Source organism: Protopterus annectens, chromosome 3.part0, assembly GCF_019279795.1.
Source record: "Protopterus annectens isolate FY-2018-M chromosome 3.part0, PAN1.0, whole genome shotgun sequence".
Taxonomy (NCBI): domain Eukaryota; kingdom Metazoa; phylum Chordata; order Ceratodontiformes; family Protopteridae; genus Protopterus; species Protopterus annectens.
Window position 1 is genome coordinate 1114434423 of NC_056731.1, and position 23606 is coordinate 1114458028.

General features: G+C 38.0%; 1 protein-coding gene across 1 annotated transcript in view; it reads left to right on the top strand.

Moving 5' to 3' along the window:
• LOC122796990 (histamine H3 receptor-like) overlaps positions 1-23606 on the top strand; it is a 293027-nt gene that overhangs the window by 205204 nt on the left and 64217 nt on the right. The window contains exon 4 of the mRNA XM_044065761.1: positions 8265-8431. Within this exon, the coding sequence (XP_043921696.1) occupies positions 8265-8431 (167 nt within the window). The remainder of the gene's footprint in view (positions 1-8264; positions 8432-23606) is intronic.

Sequence of the window (23606 nt, forward strand, 5' to 3'; positions counted from 1 at the left end):
TGGCATTGTGAGGTGATTTTTAAAGAGTAAGGCTATGCCTCCTCCTGTTTTATTTAATTGGTCTGTACATATGATGTTATAACCTGTTGGAAGCATTTCCATGCTGGAGGTAATTGGATTTAGCCAGGTTTCAGTGAGAAAAACAATGTCAGGGGAGTAAAGGGAGAAGTTGGTATGTAGGTCATGGATTTTGTTGTTCATGCTCCTAATATTAATATTCACTATTAGAATACCTGTTGTGTCTCTGTTAGGAATGATAGGGGCCTGTCCATTTTCAGATAATGTACTATATTGAGAGACTGTATTGGCAGGTTTAATAGCTGGGCCTGGATTTGGATGTATGTCCCCTCTAAGGGTTAACTTTGAGGCTATGTCTGTCACAAATGTTAGGAACTTATTTATGTTCTTATCATATTTCTGGGATAAGCTAGGTAAGTTGGGATGGGAACATAGTGAAACTGTTGCCTGGCATAATGTGGAGTTATTAAAAATGGAACTGCAGATAGGGAAATGTACGAGTTTGAGTGGTGGTTGAAGGGAGTTTGAGGATGTATGGAAAGCAGGAGGGTTGTTGAGGATAGAATGATAGGTGGTTATACAAGAAGCAATTGTTAATAAGATGAGTGTGGTTATGAGTACAAGTAGCTGGTTAGTTGCTATAGTAGAAAGCAGGTGTTACTTGGCTCTGTTTGTATTAAGAGGATTGATATTGGCAGTATGTTAGATATGACAGTGAAGATAGAGGTTGTATAACTATACTGGGAGGTTGTTGAAGGAGGGATTCAGTGGAGGGGTAAGAGTTAACTGAGTGGTGGATATAGAGAAGTGGGTGGGGTTTAGAGCGGAAAGAGTATTTGAAGGTTGTAATAAGAGGGTGTGGCAATAGAACTATAAATGTAATGAAGTCAGGGGTGGGTGGGAATGAGGGTAGGGTAGAAGAGTGGAGTGAAGCCAGAGGGAAGCGAGGGCGGAACTGAGCAGGCTGGTCCTGGTCACATTTATAGCAGTGTTATAAAAACAATCAGTGAGTAAGTTCCACTGATTACTGAGACACTACTTGTGGAGTGAATGGTGGTTAGGTGAGGAGGAAACTGAAATTATATATATGTTTAATGTTCAGGTTATCGGTACTTGCTGGTGGGGAATGTAAGTGTAGATTTCTAGTAAAGCAACAACTACCAGTAGGTCTAATCTTCTTGAGGGAAGGGTGGTAAAGGGTGTGGGGGCCAGAGTGAAGAGTGGTGATGTATGAGGGGCTGTCATCAGTGGTCAAGAGTTTGAGCCTAGAAATATTTTTAATAATACAGGTACCCAGTTGGAGTTTGCATACAGAAAATGCTAGTTGCAGAATTCTGATGGGAGCGGACTAGCAGATGCCTATGGGGTTTCACTAGGAGTCAGCTGGGATCCTTGGGTTGTCAGGGACCTCCTTGAAAGGCTAGGTAGGAAAGGCATTGCATCCTGTTAAAAAGAAGGGGAGTCATATTGTATAAAGTAGACCCTTAGCTATAGTTGCCTAAAAGTAGAGTTAGCAAAGCATGGCTTTAAACTAGTACGTAGGAAACAGCAGTAGTAGGTAGAGAATGGGAACCTATTACTGTAGGCTGTAGAAACAGCATTAGAACTAGAAAATGGAGAAAGTATGGAGATAGAGCAGGAAAAGAGTTGGAGGGAGAGTAAGTAGGTAACAGTGGTTATAAAATAGGTGAGGGGGAAGTTAGGCCAGGACTGTAGGAAGAAAAATAGGTATTAGTCTATTATGGCTACTATGGCTGAGTGGTTAGCACTACGCGAGGAGTGGACAGAGAAGACAAGAAGTTGCTTTAGGTAAGACAGAGGGTTAGGGAGGTGGAGTCTTGTTCAAGGAAAGTGATGCACACAGATGTGCAAGTTCAGAGCAGAGTTAATGAAAGAGAGAACAAATAGAGGCTACATGTAATATGAAAAGAATAGCATGAACTGTATAGAGTGCAGGGAAAGAGACAGCTACATAGCAGCATTTAGGAGGTTATTGTAATGGGTATGGAGCTCAGATACAACCCTTTACATAGCCAATTAAAGTTAGGTGAGCAAATGCAGAGTTTGAAGTGTTTGCTTCCGACTTCATTAAGAAGCCAGTTGTCCTACAGTAACAGATTAACAAGTTCAATTCCGTAGAGAAACAAGCCGGGTGTAATATCTTACCAGTTAATCAGCCATCAAGTTATAAGCCATCAAAAATATCAGCAAATCCCTGTTTAAGTACTCTGTAACTCACACTTGGAATTCTCTTCCACTGAAAATTAGAAGCATCCCTCATAATCTACAATTCAAACAAGAACTCAAACATTACTTTTTCAACACCTGGTCCTACCTTTGTCAAGCACCTACCTGACTTCTGACTGATTTCTTCCTTTACTCCATTTCTGATCACTTCTGTTTGTCTTTCTCTCTCTCTCTTTTCCACCTACTTTCTACTTTTCTTACTCTTCCAACACTACATTTTAGAATATCCAACAATCTGCTCTTGTAAATACTCCTACTCAGGACATACACCTGCTGCTATTGTATTCAATTAATTTTTTATGGATATTGTATATCTCTTTTATGTAATATCTCTTGTCATTATTATTATAGTAATTGAAGTCCTATGTAAAATTGAAATTTGTAACTTTGTATTAACTACTGCCTTTTTTTCTCTTTTGTTTTTTCTTGCATATGTAATTGGAGCTTTTCTCCTCGGGCCTTTGGCTCAGCTGGTCCAACTCGGTTAACAAATGACAATCAATCAATCAATAAATAAATAAATAAATAAAAATAAATTATTCTGTCTGGAATGGTGAGGTATTTTCCTTTTGACAATTTATCTGACAGTTTATGTTGCTTATTTATCATTCTAAATGTGACATTTTACCATGATCATTGCTGTTATGCAGGTTTGTATTTTATTATGATTTTAGGTCTATAAACAATATTAACAGTTTTTTTATTTGTCATATCTTATCCTTTTCTACACAGTTGCATCATCAGTTTCATAAGTGACAATCTGTTAATGTATACATTTGTTTTTATAAGTCATTTGTGTCTGAAGAAGGATACACAACAATTTCTTGCACGTGTTAGTTTTATCAAGGGCACAAATGTGGATTATAATAGAGTACTGTTGTCTAGCTCACACAGAAGTTAACAACAGTAATGGTACTAACAAATATAAATGCAGCAGCAATGATCATGGAGAAAGTCAGCTGTCTGCTACTTCCTTATACATTGTGCAAGTATGGTAGCCTAAATATCTGTGCTGTGCTGCCATCATCAGATGAACCTGCCTTATAATAACATATGGCATTACAGTCACTGCTTACCCATTCATCATTTTTCTAGTCTTCTTCTACATAATGATTGTACTGACATTATAGACAATTTTGCACTAACATCACTGTCTAATCTCATCCAAATGTCATCTATTTTGTCATGTGACATTCTAAAAGTTTTACCCCATTCACGTTCAGAAGGAAGTCAGAGCCTATTCTGGTAAGCAATCCTGGATGGCTCACCAGTGCATAACAGGGCAGACTTTCATGCTGAGCCACACATACATACATACATACATACACAAACACAGACAGACACACACCCACACACACACACACACACACACACACACACAAAATCACACACACACACACACACACACACACACACACACACACACACACACACACACACACACACACACACACACACACACACACACACACACACACACACACACACGCACCCCAAACAAGCACTTTGAATAGATGGTCTGACACTAATGCACAAACACACACATACATATTCATATATAAAGACACATAATGCACACATCCATTAGGTACACACTCTGCAACCACAGACTCCCCATTTATACTGCTAGCCAGCGATTCCTCATTTTGAAATGTCATTATACATGCCTCTACACAGACACATTTTCTGCATTGTTCTGCAGGATAGCATATAGTATGATATCAATTTGTACATAGTTAGGCTGACAGCTGAATCAGGCGATCCTTCAAATCAAGCTGAGGACAAAAATCAAAAAAGGTCATCAGGTTCACTGATTGAAGAAAAACAAAAACAACAAAAAAATAGATCATGAACTGGTTGCAACAATTTCCTTACTACAGTTTAGCAGAAAGGAGATTTGCAAAACTTTAACAAGGATCTCTTTGCTACAGTTGATAAAACATACATTGAATCAGCCATGTTTACAATTTGTGATACATTCAAACAGTCATGTTTACATTCTGTATTTGTGGCTGCTTAAATTCTTTTAGTCTACGGGCAGTGCTGCTGTGGGAATAGATCAGGTGCTGATAAAATGTACTGTAAAACACTGATTGCACTTCCTAATTAATTGCTGCTGGGGCAGCCACCAATCTTGCCCTACCCTTGCTATAGCTCTGGAGTATATGGCTTCCATGCTATGTAATTTTCTTTACTGAGCAGAGCATCAGTCTTCTAACAGGCAGCCTTCATTAGCATAGGTTCTACCCCAACTAAGTACAATATTTACATGCATTACTAGGCAAGTTTTGCACTAAGAACTATGACAGGGCTGTCTAAGCTGATCTGCACAGCTTTGGGTAGCAGGCAACTTATCTGTGAATCCCGACAATATTAATTATTCAGAATCTTCATATATTTTATTCATAGTTTACATTGTCAGCCTATTATCCCAACAAAGCAAGATCTGTCAAGGGTCTATATTTGGATAATTTTCTCTCCTCCTTTTCAGTTAATGGGCTTAAAATTAATTGTTTAATATATACTCTTAAGTATACATTCAGTCAATGACATAGGTTCATAGGTTGGTACTAGGCTATCGGCCCTAGAGCCTATACAAGCCTAGCCATAACAATTCCCTGGCTATTTCTTCCCACAATATTTACTTCCCTGGACCCCTGTCTAGCAAGGTGACTGACATGATCCCCGGGGTGAATTTCCTATCTCCCATCCAATTGTCAAGGTTCCTTTTAAAAAGGGCCAAAGAGGCGCTCTACTTCACATGTATGGGCAGTCTATTCCAGGGTCTGGGGAGTCTCTGGGTCAGGAACCTATCCCTCCAGCATGTTTTACTCATTGTGATGACAAGGTTTAGATCCCTGGAGCATGTGGCTCTGAGGGATTGGGATTTCTTTAAGTGAAGCATGTCCAACAGCTCTGGATTTGACATGGCCTTGTATGTTAAGCAGAGATTGCCTCTGAGAAGACGATATGCGACAGAGTATAGCTGGAGTTTTTTTAGATGGTCAGCATAGGGCATCTGCTTCAGGACTGTGATTCTTTTAGTGAGGTATTTCTGTGGCCTTTCCAGTTGTTGCAGATGTCTTGAGAGATACATACCAAATGGGGCATTGTATTCTATAATGGATCTAATGAGGGATGAGTACAGTAGGACAATGACCTCTTTTTTTCTGGATGAAAAGCCCTTAGTGATGAGGTGTGCCACATAGAAGGATTTCCTGACTGTTGTGGCAATGTGGTTATCGAAGGTGAGACCACTGTCCACCTGTGTCCCTAAGTCTCTTATCACACTTTTGGTATTTAGTGTACTGCCACCTATGTGGTAATTCACGGGTACATGTTTTTTCCCAAAGGGGATAGCTATACATTTCTTGACATTGAACTTGAGCCCATGGCTCTGGCACCAAGCATCTGTTTCTGTAAGGCCCTTTTGTAGAATATCCACATCATTTGGGTATTCAATAATGGCTCCAGTTTGCAGTCATCTGCGAACTTTGTTAGCCACAGTCCCTTAGTGTTGGCCTGTACTTCAGAGAAATAGATACCAAACAAGAGCAGTCCCAGGACTGAACCCTGAGGTACTCCACTTTTGTCTGGAGCTGGATTTAGAGTCGGCTACTTTTACAGTATGGGTTCTGTCAGTAAAACAGTTGGCAACCCATTCAAGTGACGTGGGGATTAATGCCCAGCTTAGTAAGTTTATCTATGATTCCAGAGCAGGGGATGGTGTTGAAGCCTTGGCAAGGTCCAGATAGGCTGTGTGGACTGCCTTACCCTCATCCACAACTCTGGAGACTGATTCAAAGAAGTCAATCAGGTTCAGGAGACAAGATCGTCCATTCACGAACCTAAACTGGGTGGAGTCCAGTGTTTGAAGGTTTCCAATGTCTTTGTTTATATGTTCCATGGTAATACTTTCCATGGCCTTGCAGATCAAGCTTGTTAGACTGATGGGGCGGTAGTTCCCAGGATCCAAGGTGGATCACCCCTTGTGGAGTGGATAACTGTAGCTGTGTGCCACTCAGTGGGCATGAAGCCTGAGGTGAGGCTATGATTAAACATGACACTTAGGTGAGGTGCCAGTTTATTTTGTAGTTCATGTAGTACACAGCACGGGATGTCCTCTTGCCCCATGGATGCTGTATTCATAGCTTTGGAGAGTGTAGGTTTTTACCTGTGTGGCCATTATTACCAGAATTTGGCAATCTTTTGGTATTGAGATGGGCCCTTTAGGGGGTGAGAGGGGGGTAAAGTTGGCACTGAATTGATCTGTCAGGATATTGGCAATATCCTTGGGATCAGTATATTTAATTCCATTCTGTTGTAGCTCAGAGCAGATCTGAGCATTGCCATTTAGATTCTTGACATAGCTATAGAATGCCTTGTGGTTGTCTTTGGAATATTTAACAAGTTTATTTTTGTAGCTAGCTTTGGAGGATTTTATGAAGGATCTCAGCTTCTTACTGAGGCTGGTAAGGGAGTTTTTTTGCATCCTGGGATTTTCCTCTTTTCTGCAACAGTTTTTTCCTTTTGTTGTAAAGTTTGTTTATGGCAGGGGACCACCAGATTGGCTTCTTTTTTTTTTGGAGGAGAGCGTCTTGGTTCTATTTGGGATGGCACGATTCATGCACGAGTGGATGTGCTCATACAGTGCCTTAGTGTAGGATTCAGCAGTCGAACTTTCAGTTCCCGTCTGCATGGGTGTCATGAAGTTTGTCACTTCTGACTTGAGTAGCATGAAGTTGGCTTTGGAGAAGTTTTTTATGGAGGTTTCCTTACCGGAGGTTGGGGGAGGGATGTGGATGTCAAGGGTGATTAGCTTATGCATGATGATTCCCTGTTGTTTCTCTGATTATTGTTTAATGAAATGAAGCAAAGGTATGAATTCCTGTTTTGGTGATCTGCATAATGCAGTTTGTTTGCTGGTTACCAAATCAGTGCATCTTAGCCACAAGTATTTTTTTCAGCAAGTTTTTCTCAGTTTTTCCATTGTGCAGGATGGGGGAATAGTTACTGTTTTAAGAATGAAATGCCTGATGATTAGAGAGGATAACTAGAGAGAAAAGAATGAAATCTGAAAGGAGTTTGCCAGAGAGAGAACGGAGGGACATCTTCCTTCTTAGTAGACATGGCAATAGACCACAATCATGGCTTAAAAAATAGTACAAGGAGTGATAATTCAATAAAGGTGTTTGAAAAAAAGAAGTTAATACAGATAGAAGAATTAGCAAACCAATGAATAAATGCTGGTGCTTTATTACATATAGAATGGAAAAATAAGCTGGATCAAGAAATGAGAACAGAAATAGCAGAATAATAAAATGGCATTGATAGTCAATCAATTGCTGCAGTTTACAATTTTTTGTATTAAATACAGAACAAAGAATATCCTGGACTGAGAAGAGGGATACATTTTACTGCAGCAACCATCTATGTTTTCAAATTTTACTGTAGTCTATCATAAAATGCTGTTCCTTACTGTTATAAGCGGTTAGCCATCAGAAGCCTATTAGCTCAGTTATGACAATATACTCAATATGTTTTGCTTCATAAAGTTTTATGGATCATGCTTCTTTGAAACAAAGATCAGGAGACAATCCTGGTGGCAGGAGAAGTACAAAGAACAAGGGTGTGCTGCTAGGAGCTATGTCCCATGAAACTCTCAGAAGAGCTCTCTTACTAAACTTACCAACTCGAAGGCCTCACAGCACCTGATGAGGAGGAGTCAAAGCAGTGAGGGATAGGAGTTTTTACCTTAGTCAGCATGCACCTCATCACTGTATTTCTCTAACAACTAAATTTTTGACTGATCTGGGCATTGGAGAGAAAGTGGCAAAATATTATGCAATGTTTCTCTTTGAGTAATTGTCTATCTCTATAATAAATAAATAAAACTGAAAAATCAGTAATAATTAATAAAAATACACTTCAGATTAATTAATGTATTTTCCATTCTACCTGTGTCACAAATATCTCTCCATTTCTCGTTATTTATATAGGTGCATTTTGCATTCCTGTGTACATCCCATATTTCTTGACAGGAAAATGGATACTTGGAAAACATCTTTGTAAACTGTGGATCGTTACTGATTATCTCATGTGCTCATCTTCAGTTTTTAATATTGTCCTTATAAGCCATGACCGTTTTCTGTCCGTTACAAGAGCAGTAAGTACAAATGCTATCAGATATTTACTATTTTATTAGTTTTCTCTAAGACAAGGTAAGTATCATACCTCTTAACCTGGAAACATCAAAAATCTGGACAAAGGTCTATGAAAAATAGGTACAATTGGCCAAAAATTGGGCTGTTGATTAACATAAAATTTACATACATAATTATGTAACCTCGCCTACTTCAGTGGAATTGTGGGATGCCAACATGAAGATTGAAGTCACTAAATAATAATAAATAATGGCAGATATTTGGATTTCAGACTTCATATTCCTCAGAAAATCCAAATAATGTAAAACCTGTTATTCTAGCAACTATCTGAATTTACAGGAGCAATATTTAAAATCTGTCCCTAATTTTTGGTCTTTGTCCAACATTATTTTTGGCTTTGTCCAGATTTCTTGCTCTGTGAGATTGAGAGAGGTATGTGCTACAGCTGGTGCAAGCATAAATAATTCTAGACGTTCGTACAGTAGCAATGATGTGCTTAAAAATATCCAGTATGTCAGCATCTGATGACAATTTTACCTGATGCTACTCTTCATAGTACCCTACCTTTTAAGTGCCAACTTCCAAGCAATGGCTCTAACTTACCTTAAGCATTTTAAATAGGGTATATGTTAAATCATCGAATGCTTAAAAAAGCAAACTATAATTTATTGAACCCATGTAAGCAAAAGCTTATAATCTTAAACGCTTACAACAGCAATTTATTTCCAAGGGGAAAATATCACTGTTCCACAAAACAACAAAAAAACTATTTTAAAACATTACATAAAGCCCCCCACCACACCCCTACGTAAATATACCAACTCCAAGATCACACTACAGTCACGAAAATGGGAAAGTAATGGAAGCGGCCAAGCAATTTCGTTCCCAGGGAAAGAATTTGCTTATATGCCATTTCACTATTTTGCCTCTTTCATGCTTTCAAGTTTTATCAAGACACATTCGAAAGAATGCATCTTCAATCATTTAATAGGAACCCTTTTAAATATGTATGAAACATTTATAACAAGTTGCAATCGCAAAATGTTTTAATTTAGAGTTATACAGTTATAAGCAAATGAAATCAGTATTGGTATTTTGACCTCCTGCACAAGATTCAAACATGCATTTTTCCTTTGTCTTTGCCTACCAGAGAGTATCGTATTTAACTCCACGGCAGTAAGTATAAAATGCATGCACAGTTTGGAAGTAATGCACTCCCCAAATGTTGCCATATCTGGTAGAGATCCTCTTCCCAAAACAGGTGGGCAGCCCAAAAGGGCAACAAACATCTGGGTCTAGAGCAAAGGATTTCTCCTCTAACTCAAACTATTAATCCCACATCCAGTGAACTAAAATGTACAGTGTAAAAAAGTGTACTACTAATTGGAATTTATCAGAATCTCTAAAGGTTGCTCCTTTCACTTCAACTTCCCCCCAAATAGTGATCGAACATAACCACTCAAATGCCTCACAGTACATGATGGAATTAAATATAGTAAAATTTGGCTACCACTTCAACTAGCATGCATGCAAATAGCAGTTTTACAAATGCTGTTCTGTACTTGTAAAATGGTCTGTCAATTTAATGTTACCATTCAACACCATTTAACACAAATGCATGACCAACTTTTTCCATGCAAAATGGGGAAGTTTCTTTATTTTTCTCAAAATTACTTACAATTAAGAGGCAACTGCCAACCACATCCCTTTCTGCACTCAGAATTATAGCTCTCAAATCAACCTTCAACATCCAAAAGGTGTAAACAGTGGCAAATGGGCATGGGCAAAGTGAAGTACTAACAACGTCATCTAAGAAGAAGTTCACAAAATCTGCGTTTGTATGTTATGGAATCATCACAGTGCCATAATTATTGCTAATATAACGTAAATAATCACAGCTTTGCAATAATTACATAAAAACATTTCACTAAACATTTCTGAACTGAAGTTAAGAAATAATAACAATTTTAACTTGCATCCTAAGTATTGTAAAACAGTGAAAGTATTGCCGATCTGCACGAGGAATCCAATGCTATTCAAATCAATATAGTCCACATAACACACAAACGATACACAGTGAACCAACCACAGTAATGAAAATGTAACAACAGTAGGCCACGATGGGCCACGAGAGAACGTAGATGTGTAATATCTAATTCTAAACTTTAATTTAAACTTTATTTTACAGAGCATAAATTAAAAAACATTTAACTGTTAAACACTTTTTTTGCCCTTTGACATACTTCACTGTCACGCAATGTCTGAGCTCATTGGTTAGCTGTGCCACTTCACTTGTGGGTGCACTGTGCCATGGCTGTAAACTACTGTCAGACTCTGAATTTTGTTTTTATTTTTTTTAATCTCCCACCCAGTTTCCAAGTCTGACAGGCAGTCAAGCACTGTCTCAAGAAGCTGATATCATCACGCACGCACCTGCACATTGATGATGTTGCAGGATACGTGATGATATCAGCCATAAATTAAAATAGTAAATAAAAATTAAAAAAAATCGGGAATTAAAGGAACCATTCTAAAATTTGTGGCACCACATTATTTTGCCCTCAAAACTGGTAAATACAAAGGAATTTGGTATGGTTGAGAGGTATGGTAAATATAAATGTCACTCATGATCTACCAGCTTTAACGGTCAGTCATCATCATCATCCTCATTTATGATAGTCATATGTGGCTCTACTGATAAAACAAAAGACTGCTATATATGCAGCTAACAACTGCACAGTTCTGTAGCAACCACAGTGAATTTACATATTGATTGATTGGTTTATGCACGTATGTATTTACATTCATTGACGGCAATTATCTGACCCCTTTTCAGCAGAGGACTGTAGAGAAAACTCAATTAATAAATATGCAAACATTTTTTTAAGACTAGAAGTTTTACAAATTAGTATCTTAATATCAATAAGCATAGATTATACTATTATATACATTAGTACTACATACAAGTGGAGGCAGGATGTCATACATTATGAAATATGCAGGTACAATTTTCATACATACATAATAAGATATGCAGATACAATTTTTGTAAACATACAAATGCAAGTACAGTTTGTGCAAGCATATTGTGCGGCAATCATGAAGAAATTTTCATCAGAATGTACAAATTCATGAACAGAAAACCATATGACAGAATGCATATAAGTAAACTAAATACAAAAGTGTAGTGATTTATAGAAACTAACAGCCTGAATTCAAAAAGGTTACTATGAGGGGTACACAATGTGAATATCTTATAGGAACCTTTCTGAATTCCAAGGTAGCCCCACTGCAGTGCTTTTGCATGAAGACATGCAGCACCACAGTGGGCTGTCATCACGGCCATGCAAAATGCTTATGAGGTAGCATGGGTGAGAGATGTCTGTTAATTAGATATATGTTCTCCCTTGGAACTGCCAGAGTAAAGTAGCTTGACTGCCCCTGGTGTCTCGCAGTACTGAACACAGCCAAAAGGCCATGTTCATTAATCGCAGCAGAGGTAAGTTCTGGGAAGTCAAGTGGTTAGGTAGTGTTACAGGGTGTGTGAGTGTGCACATGTGAGGGACTGTGTGTGTGTGTGTGTGTGTGTGTGTGTGTGTGTGTGTGTGTGTGTGTGTGTGTGTGTGTGTGTGTGTGTGTGTGTGTGTGTGTGTGTGTGTGTGCGTGCGTGCGTGTGTGTGTGTGTGTGTGTGTGTGTGTGTGTGTCTCTCTCTTCCTGGGAAGTGGCAATAGAGGAGATAGTGTGCAGTTAATTTAGATGTGCGTGTGTTTGTGTGTGTGTGTGTGTGTGTGTGTGTGTGTGTGTGTGTGTGTGTGTGTGTGTGTGTGTGTGTGTGTGTGTGTGTGTGTGCGTGAGTCTGTGTGTGTATGACTGAATGAGTGAATGTCTGCATGAATGCAATCGGGTGGGGAGGGGGCTGTGTGTGTGTGTGTGTGTGTGTGTGTGTGTGTGTGTGTGTGTGTGTGTGTGTGTGTGTGTGTGTGTGTGTGTGCGTGTGTGTGTGTGCGTGTCTGTGTGTGTGTGTGGCAGTAGCAAATGTACTGGGGGTGCTAAGGGAGTTAAAGCTCCCCAATTAATGAAAAACATTGGCTTAACTCATGTACCATTATTGGTGGTGTGATAATTTTTTGTTTTTTAATCTTGATTTGAATCAAGATTAAAAATAAGATTAATAAAAGTACAACCAAAAGCCGTTCTATATCACTTTGCAGCATAATCCTGGAAGACTGATGCTTGGGATGTTAAAGATGAAGAATGGAAAAAGTGGGAGTGTGTCGTACTGGCATCTTTGCATTACAGATAACCTGTAACACACATAAGCGACCTTAATGCTAGCACAATTAACTCCACTGATTATAGCAGATAAGTTTTTTTTTGTTTTGCTTTGTTTTAATCCTGGCAGGGAAAGCCAGATACTTGGTATAGTTTTGCCTAAGCTGTTTAATTCATTTATAGTCTGGTCCTATATTTATTGACTTATATCTATGAAGCTTCTTTTGACTATAACTGGAGTCATGTTTTGGGCAGTGATTATAAATTTAACCAATATTGGTAGATGGTCACTTAATCTGATAAAAGAAAGCATCCTACAGTTAAAAAAATAAATATGTAGTTTAATTAAAAATGACATAAGAAAATCCATAGAGTAGTACTTTCATTGCAAAACCTATAGACTTGTTTGAAGTCTAGTTTTTGAAATTAAACTACTTACTGTATATGTGGAACAGTGACTATGTCCTGTTGTTTTGTACCTTGGCAGTCATTGTAGTTAAGGAAGTACTTGGGGGAGGTACTAAGTAAGTGTGTTAGATGTGTATGCAGATGGATTTATGTTGGGTATACAGTAAACTGCTGACAACCTTCAAACATGGGTCCACTAGTTATTCAACATGGTATCAGAAGTAGTCGGTAACTAAATCTCATCAAAGTGTAACGAGCGACCAAAGTGCAAAACGTAATTGAATATACATTGGTGACATGGCAGAAGGATTTTGTAGACCTGAACTGCTGGTGTTTGATGGCAATATCGCATAAAACTGGCATGTGTTTGCACAAGAATATGATATTTTCATAGCGGCTGCACATTCAGACAAAGACGCATGCACACAAGTATTTATACTTCTCAATTTGGCAGGCTCGGAGGCTATCAAGTGAGAATGTTCTTTTGTGTACACTGTTTATGCAGGAAAGGGAGAAAACCACAGTGTCATTGCTCAAGCTGAAAGGCACAGAGATATGGAATGCTTAAAGCATAAATTCCAAGAACTGTGTAACCCCCAAATTAATATAAAGATAGAGAGATATAAATTCAATGCAAGAACTCAAAAGCCTGGTGAAACTATAGAAGCATATGTTACTGACTTGAGAAATAAAGCAAAGACATGCAGATTTGGGGATCTGCAAGACGATTTCATAAAGGATTGCCTTGTATGTGCCATCAATAATGCTACAGTGAGGGAAATTCTACTACATGATTGTGAATTAGGCTATTGAAATTTGCCAGATACATGAAACACCAAAAAACATACTAATATGCTTGCTGTATCTGCTGCTTCAAATTTCGACAATGTGCAACAAAAAGCTAAGACAATATGGCCTCATAAGTGTAAACTGAGGAACTATGCTACACCACCTCCCTTTGTTAATTGTTGCAATTGCGGAGGCAGTCACAAACCTAAATGAGAAAAGTGCTTAGCCTATGGTCAGCAGTGTCACAAATGCAAAAAGTGGAATCATTTCAAAAAGTCTGCAAATCAACACAGACTAATAATAAATTTTATCCAAAGAAAACAGTGGATCAAATTGAGACTGTAGTAGACGCTGATGACAGTGATGATATCTTGTACATTGTTGGTGTTTCTGTGGTCAGTGAAACAGTTGACACAGTGGATTCCCACTTGTCAGCAAAGAGTGAAATCTTTTACACTGTACAAATTAAGGGGAAACCAATAGAACTTAAGGTAAACACTGGATCCAAATGTAATGTCATATCAGAAAATGCTTATACAAAAGTAAAAGCTGGAGTGAACCTTGACTAAACAAGGAGCACAAAACTAGTTACTTACAGTGGCAAAGAAATTCAGACAGATGGCGTTGTAGTCCTTTCTTACCATGTACATTCATTACTAGGCCTAGAAGACAGCCTAAAAATGGGATTGATTTCGTTCAATAAAGAAGTCCACTATGTAAATACAAACAAAAATGACCGTTTTTCACAACATATCTTTAAAGAATATGCCAACATTCTTCAGAGATGAAATAGGTAAGCTTCCAGTTACATTTTCCATGAAGATGAACCACAAAATAAATCCAGTTGTTAGACTAGCACATAAGATCCAGTTAGCAATGCAAAGTAAAGTAAAAGCAGAATTAGACAGAATGGTGCATTTGGGTGTTCTTACTCCTGTGGTAGAGCCTATTGAATGGGTATAATCTATGATTGCAGCCCACAAGAAAAGCTCAGATGACATTCGACATTCGGATGTGCATTAATCCTAGAGACTTAAACAAAGCCCTCAAATGTCCTCATCATCTAATGCGCACAGTAGAGGAGGTAGCAGAAATAATGCCAAATTTCAATGTTTTTTTCAGTTTTAGATGCCAGGAACTCCTTTTGGCAAATTTCACTGGATTATAGATCTTCTTTATTAACAACATTCAGCACAACATTTGGGAGATTCAAGTTTTTGGGGCTGCTTTTTGGGATCAGTTCTGCCAGAGAGGTATTCCAACATGTCATGGAACAGATAATCCTTGTGCCATTTTAGTTAATGACATTATTGTTGGAGGCAATAGAGAAAAGGAAAATAACAAGAATCTCAGGAAAGTTCTAGACCGTGCACATGAGGTCAACCTCAAGATAAATCCTTTAAAATGTAAATTTAAACTCCAAGAAGTCACGCACATTGGTCACCTGTCCACAAGTTCAGGGCTTCAGCCAGATTCATCAAAGATAACAGCAATCAGTGAAATACCAGTCCCAGAAAATATTACATCTTTACAGCATTTCTTGGGTATGGTTATTTATTTAAGAAAATTCATCCCAAACCTTAATGAGCTTTCTTCACCATTGCTTGAGGTGGCATGTAAGGATATAAAATGGTCTTGGTTTGAACAGCACCAAGAGGCATTTGATACTTTAAAACAGAGAATTGCCAGTCCACCCACATTGAGATAATATGATGTACATAAGCCTGTGACACTCACCTGTGATGCCTCTCCATACAAACTTGTGTGCAGCATGTCTTCAGGAGGGCATTTCATTTGCATATGCATCCCATAGCCTGACTCAAACAGAGATGCACTATGCACAGATAGAAAAAGAACTTCTTGCTGCTGTGTTTGCATGCTCCAAATTCAATGACTAACTATACAGAAGGCCAATCCAAATTGAAACAGATCACCAGCCACTAGTAATGATTGTCAACAAGTCGATACATACAGCCCCAGCAAGATTGCAATGCATGATGTTAAAGATGCAAAAATACAGCCTTAGTATTCTCTACAAAAAAAGTAAACACATATATCTTGCTGATGTCTTGTCATGTGCACCCAGAAAGATGACAAAACAAGCACAAACAATTCATCCAATCAGCAAACAGCTATTAGTGCCAGCCTCAAAGAGTAATAAGGCAGTCAAAGCTTAACTATCAAAACAGCACCACTCACAGAAGTTATTCTATGACAAAATCAATAGACCTCTTTTGTCCACTGTTGCAAGGTGAAGTTGTTAGAATGCAGACTTCAAAAGGTCATGACCGTGGAGGAATTGTGAGGGACATTTGTGCTGAGCAAAGGTCCTACATAATTCAGTGAGAAGGAGTAGACTACAGAAGAAATCGCAGACACATTTTGCCTGTCCCAGAGCCAAAGTCACAACAGACTGTGTGTACTAGTGATTCCAGTTCCTTGATTGAATCATTAATCAAGTCCAAGAAGAGTGACAGCCTTATTCAAGCAGTTCTGAAATACAAAGTAATGTTTTAGTACCAAATAAACCTCTAAAGACAGCTCTTTTTTCTAATTCAAATCAAAATCTGTATGTGACACAGGTAGAAAGAGTCTGCAAATCCAATTCTAAAAATATACAGTGAATTTGACCTGGAATCAGACAAGCTATTTTGAACTGTTAATATGAATTTTAATTCTTGAATGTGTTTAAAGAAAATATTAAAGCAAACTTATTCATGTATTTGAAATAAGGAACAATGTTAAAGAGGGAGGAGGTAGAACAGTGACTATGTTATCTTGTTTTGTACCTTGACAGCTACTGTAGTTAAGGAAGTACATGGGGGCAGTATTAAGTAAGTGTGTTGGATGTGAATGCAGATGGATTTATAATGGGTGTACAATAAACTGCTGATAACCTTCAAACATGGGTCCACTCATCATTCAACACTATGGACTATGTTTTGTGATTTTTAAAACAACTATGTTTTATTTTTTGATTCATTGAATGCTGTGTTTTACTGAATCTAGTGTCTTGATTTACAGCAGTTCTCAGTGTCTTTATACATAGATGGTCACTTAAACTATCTAATGAGCATTTCATAAATTTAAGTATACATAGAATATTCATTATTATTTAGCCCGGTAGTGTACTATAAGGTTGATCTAGATGGCTCTATTACAGTTTGTGCGAGGTTGTTTTGAGTAGGAATCGATAGGATAAGCTGTTATTGGACCTAATAAGTCTATATTAAAGTCTGTCTTAAGTGTTAGATTTCCTTTACTGTTAAATTTAAGTATGTCTTGTAAAACTGTCTGAAGAATTGTAGGGCATGAAGGAGGATGAATGTTTACTAATTTTATGGTGAGATTGCCTTTGTCACAAATAAAGATCTAACAGGTTAGATGAATAATTTTCACCTTTGGTATTTTCCAAGAGGCTGAATATTTTTAGGATACTCATAACAGGATGCCAACTATGATTTTTTTTCTTTCACATAAAGGATTAAGGTAGAGCAGCATATATTACATTTGAATCACATGTTAGTTATTCCTAGTACTTCAGGTGTGTTTTCTATTATCCAGGGTTTTAGGCTGTTTTATACACACACACACACACACACACACACACACACACACACACACACGTGTATGTGTGTGTGTATATATATATATATATATATATATATATATATATATATATATACACACACACACACACACACACACACACACACACACACACACACACACACACACACACACACACACACACACACACACACACACACACACACACACACGCACATATACACACACACACACACACACACATGGGTCTACTTCACTGCAAGCCTACTTCACAACTTTTTCATTGAAATTGAAACACTAGAAAAGCGTAATAAACCAGAAACTCTTGATATAAAGACTCCACCTCCCACCTCATCTCTTCCATCGTTCTCCCTAGCACCCATAGCAACTTCCTTCATCAGATCACTTCTTAACAAACTCAAATCCTGCTCCTCATCAGCTGACAAACTCCCTCCATTATTTCTCAAACATGCAGCTGAATCTGTAGCATACCCTGTATCTATAATAGATCCATCCAAGAAAATACAGTACCAAATATCTGGAAAAAATTCTTCATAATACCCCTCCACAAGGAGGAAATTCTACAGAACCCTCAAATTACAGGCCTATTGCCATATTATCCCCTTATCCAAGATACTGGACAAATATATACATAGACAAATACTAAACCACCTCTTACAGGCAAACCTAATTACAGCCACACAGCATGGTTTCTGACCCTCCCACAGTACTACCACTGCTCTCCTGTCTTTCACACACAACATTGCTGAAGCCAGAGATAATAATAAACTCGTATCAGCTCTATTCCTTGACCTATCCAAAGCACCTGAAACTGTTTCCCATCCCATCCCCCTAAACAAACTTCCCAACCTACAACTCTCTACCTCCACTACCTCCTGGTTTAACAGCTACCTCTCGAACAGATATCAGTCCATCAGATGGCAAACATCCTTCTCCTCTTTCCTTCTTGTTAAGACCGGGGTTCCCCAGGGTTCTATCCTGGGGCCCCTATTTTTTTAATATATTTACAAATAACCTCCATGTCTCCTGCCCCTACTGTACCTTAATACAGTATGCAGACAATTCTACAATTATGAACACCTCCAACAATGTGCAAAATCTCTACACTGTCACTCAACAATCTCTGCACCTAGTAGAACAATGGTTAACTGAAAACAACCTGCTTCTCATCCTCAAAAAGACCAGGCTTCTCCTTTTCCTTCCAAAAAGCCTCACTCTAGCTAAAGACAACTTCAGCATCTTATCCTTAGATAATACAATTATCACCACTGACTCAAGCACCAAATTTCTTGGTGTTAGTATAGACGACCAATTAAAATTCAACCTACATATCTTAAACTGTATCAAAAAGTCCAATCAAAAACTAGGTCTTCTACACCGCAACAACAAATATATACCTAACAAATCTAGACCTACACTGGCTCAAACATTTATTCTTCCATCCCTGCTGTATGCTGCTCCCATATTTACTAACCTCCAAAATAATCTCTTAACCAAACTAGAAACCACCTATAATAAGATAGCAACATTTGCAACCAGTAATAGCTACAAATCCTATCATTGTATATCCCTGAAAAGCTTAAGATGGCCTGAACTCCCCCACATGCTTCAAATATCACAGCTACAAATTGCACACAAAATCCTAAATAGCCTCATCTCCTGCCCTTATATCCATAATTATACCCTACATACACAATCGTGATCTCAGAAGCACACAACAAAACCTTTTGCATGTGACCAAGCCAAATAAATATATTGGAAAAATACTTTACAGTCATTCAATTGCATGCTCATAGAACAAACTTCCATTGTCCCTTCGCTCCACAACCAAAAATGGCGAATTCAAAAAGTAACTAAAAATTAATTTCCGACATGCATGGATATGTACTTGTCAGGAAATTACCTAATGCATTTTTTTCTTCTCTCAATTTACACATCTGCCTGGTATCTACCTAAACTGTCTACATATATTACTCTCTCTGCAGTCAGTACCTATGCTATTAAATGCATCTTTGTTGTTTGTGTCTTTCGGCTTTTCCAGTTAGGGTTCGCCACAGCAGAACTCCGAGTTTTACATGCCAAGTTACCAGCCCTGATGCACAACCTTCAAGAAGGTGCACCCATTCACGCATGTCTCCATGCAGGAGACGCTCTAGCTGAGAATCGAACCGGACAGCATCTTATTGTGAGGCGACAACGCTACCGCAGCACCACCACCATGGGTCATTAAATGTATCTTTGTTGTACTATGCCATAATGTTACTCTGAGTTTTTATTTTTTATTTTAGGCATTGCTACATTCCTTGTAAATAACTTAATGTTAAACAAATTTCTCACACATATTGTTACTGCATTCTCAAAATACTGTACTTTTGCCTTGTATATATTCATATTGTATATTTCTCTCTGTTTTTGTACTGTTAAGTATCTTACAACTCGAATTGTTAGTTTTTTCTTGTTTTAATTACTTTCCTGGAGCTTTTCTCTTTGGGTCTCTGCTGAAAAAGGGTTTTCTGTGCCCAGATGGACTAACCCGGTTAGCAAATGTAAAAATAAAATTAAAAAAAAAAATCATCTAAAACCCATTTGACTGACTTTCATATCACCGAGACCAAATCACCTAATTTCAAATTATTGAAAACTCATTTGACTGAATCTCATTTCACTAAAAGCTTAAAATGCTAAATTTCACAAGACTAAACATTAAACCATAGACAAACATACTCACAACACTAATAACTACCTCTTTCCAGAACTTAAAAACTACTTACTTACTGTCTAAACAGAAACCAGACAATATAAAACCAAACTAAGTGTCTCCCACACCCCAACTATATATACTAACTCCAGGATTGCACTACAATGGAGAAAAGGGCATATACCTTTTACTGGGTCTGTATTATGACATCGACAGCTAAAAATACCGAACACCCTTACCTCAACACAGCTTAACCAAAACCAGGAAATGTCGAATAGCCAGAACAGCGATTTTTTTTCCCAGTGAAAAAAAACACTGGGCCAAAAAAAACAGACAAAATAAAGGGGGAGGGGCTTCACCCCCCACACCTCCCCTACTTAAATATACCTACTCTGAGATCGTACTACAGTGGAAGAAATAGCAAACTCCCAACAATAGCCCAGGGATTTTTTGCCTTGGGGAAAAAATCGCTGTTCTGGCCATTCGACTTTTCCTGCTTTCGGTTAAGCAGTGTTGAGCTAAGGACGTTCAGTGTTTTCTGCTGTTAGTCTTCTGATATAGACCCTCTTTTACTTGTCTTACAGTACTCTACATGCTGCCACTACTGCTGGGAATGCACAAGACATCCGCCATATTACTTTAGATACTTCGTATAAAAATATAAAGAGGCATACCCACATTTAAAAATACTACAACACTACTTTCTACATGACTATCATTATTCTGACAGTCAGCACTGTAAGTTACAGAAACTCTTTTTATCACAAACAAGTCACAGGTGAATGGAAACCCACATCATGTCTGTGGCTTACAATTCAGTGAAATGAGATTCAGTCAAATGAGTTTTCAGTATTTTTAAAATTAGGTGATTTGGTCTCGGTGAAATGAAAGTCATCAAATAGGTTTTAGGTGATGTGAAGTAGACCCCCACACATATACACACACACACACACACACACACACACACACATATATATATATATATATATATATATATATATATATATATATATATATATATGGGTTCACTTTATAATCCCGAAATCTCAAAATCGCGACTTCTGCACTAACCATACACCACATACATGCACACACCTACCCCCCACACACAAACACACAAACCTACACTACATACAAGCAGGGGGGCAAGCCTGTCTGCACCCCCTATGTGGGGGTAGCGCCCCACACCTCCCCCTACTTAAATATACTAACTCCAAGGTCGCAGTACACAGACAAACACACGAAAACATCACCATACAAGCTACATCCCCCTCGCACACACACATCACAGTACCAAAACACACTGACAGACACTAAAGCCCCTAACCAAAACCCTTAAACATAAATACTTACCTGAATTTCCAACTATCCATTCACACAGAACAACACCAGAAGCATTAATTCAATATCTCTGGACTTCGGGATTTTGAAATTCATGCTTCTGGGGTTTCAGAATTTTTAGCTTTCGGCTTGATAATCTCAGGATTTTGAAATCTTGGTTCAGTGAGGTTGTTTTTACTGTACAGTGCTGGTAGAGACTTGTGTCTAACACCAATGGTGTCACCTCCTTTTATGTGACATCATCTTACAAATCAAGTCCCAAACTTCTTCAACTACCCAGATGTCCATGTTGTCCTTTCTGATATATCTTAACTTGCTGGACTAGCTGGGACATTGACTTCAGTTCTATAATGCAAACAGTACATCTCAGCCTTTGAAAAAATCCTCTGAGGCTGTCAAAAGCATATATGGCCCAGAAAACAGCAAAATGATACCCCTTGCTGAAAGATTTCTGTGTGGTTTGTAAAGATATGTAAATTATGAGTTTTTCATTTGTAGAGACTCATACCTGCTTTTAAAACATTTGTAACTTAACGCTAATCATTTTTTCCTCTTCAGAATGAACTCATTTTGCCACTACCATATATAATTTCCTGCCTTTGCAATTTCTGACAGACTGAAAGATTAGCATTCTGTGTTTGCAGAACAGCAGTAACAGTGAAATACAGTTATATCTCATCTAATGCGTTTTTGAATCTAACATCTTTTTTATCACTTAATCAGAACAGCATGTCAGATTGCTAGACAGATTGCTTAATAGGGTTTTCTGTGATTGAAGCAATTAGCTTTGCTGTATAATGGGCTGTGATTCTCATTTTAGAGCTAGCTAAAGCAAGCTGGAGTACAAGATGTAACTATTGTTTCTCTAAAAAGTACATTAATGTCACCATTATTTTATATCCTGGAAGGCACAGACCAGATATTGTGGATGGGCAATGGTTAAGGAGACTGTCTGCTGGTGAAATAATTGACCCTGTTGTTTGCTGTTGTAATTCAGATTTTGGAAAACTAATGTGTATTTGGGTGAATCTATGGCTACTGTTTCTTTGACGCAAAAGCATATTAATGTAAGCTTTTTTATCCTGACAAATTCAAACCAAATACTTTAGGTATATAATGGTATGGGGCTGTCTAAGGATGAAATTATTTCTCCTTACTGTTTGCTATTGTAATTCTGGTTTTGGAGGACTAATGAGTTATCTAGGTGAAGCAAGCTGGAATACAAACAGGAGTGACTGATGTTTCTGTTAAACACAAATACATGCCTATAGCCATTATTTTTTATCCTAGCAGGATCAAACCAGATACTTTTGGTTGTCAATGGCTATAGGGTTGTTCTGTTGACAAAATGACTGACTCTATTTGATGTTGTCATTCTGGATTTGCAAAACTAATGTGTATTTTGGTGAAGCAAGCTGAAATACAAATAATGACTACTGTTTCTATAAAACAAAAAGTAATTAATGTAATCGCTGTTTTTTTATCCTAGCAGGGCCACACCAGATACCTTGGGTAGATAATGGGCATGGGGCTGTCTGTGGATGGAATCACTAGCCTGCTGTTTGCTATTGTAATTCTGGCTTTGCAGGACTAATGTCTATTTGGGTGACACCAGCTTTGTAGGATTAATATGTGTATTTGTGAGAACCAAGCTGGATTTTTTTGTTGTGGATTTTGTTTAAAACAGTGTTAATATGCATTCAAACCTCTTAACTTTTTTTCAGTTTTGCAGGTTGTCACATTTTGTTTCTTAAAAAACTGTGTGGTTTTCTGGTAAAATGTTGAGAACTGCAGTCACTAAGTATTGACAGGTATTTCGAGTTTCAGACTTCACATCCTTCAGTATAGTACACAGTGAGTTGCCCTACTAGTATGTCTTGAGTATGTTTTATTTGAAAGCAGCCAATCATTGGCATAGCAGTGCCCTAAGTAGTCTTGCCATGTCACAGCGCTTGGTTTGCTGGTTGAGTTTTTGGCTGTGACTACTTCTCTGTGGTGTCTGCAAGTCCTTCCTGTCCATTTAAGGGTTTTACTCTGGTGTTTTTACCAATACTCAAAGACTTGCCATATGTGAATT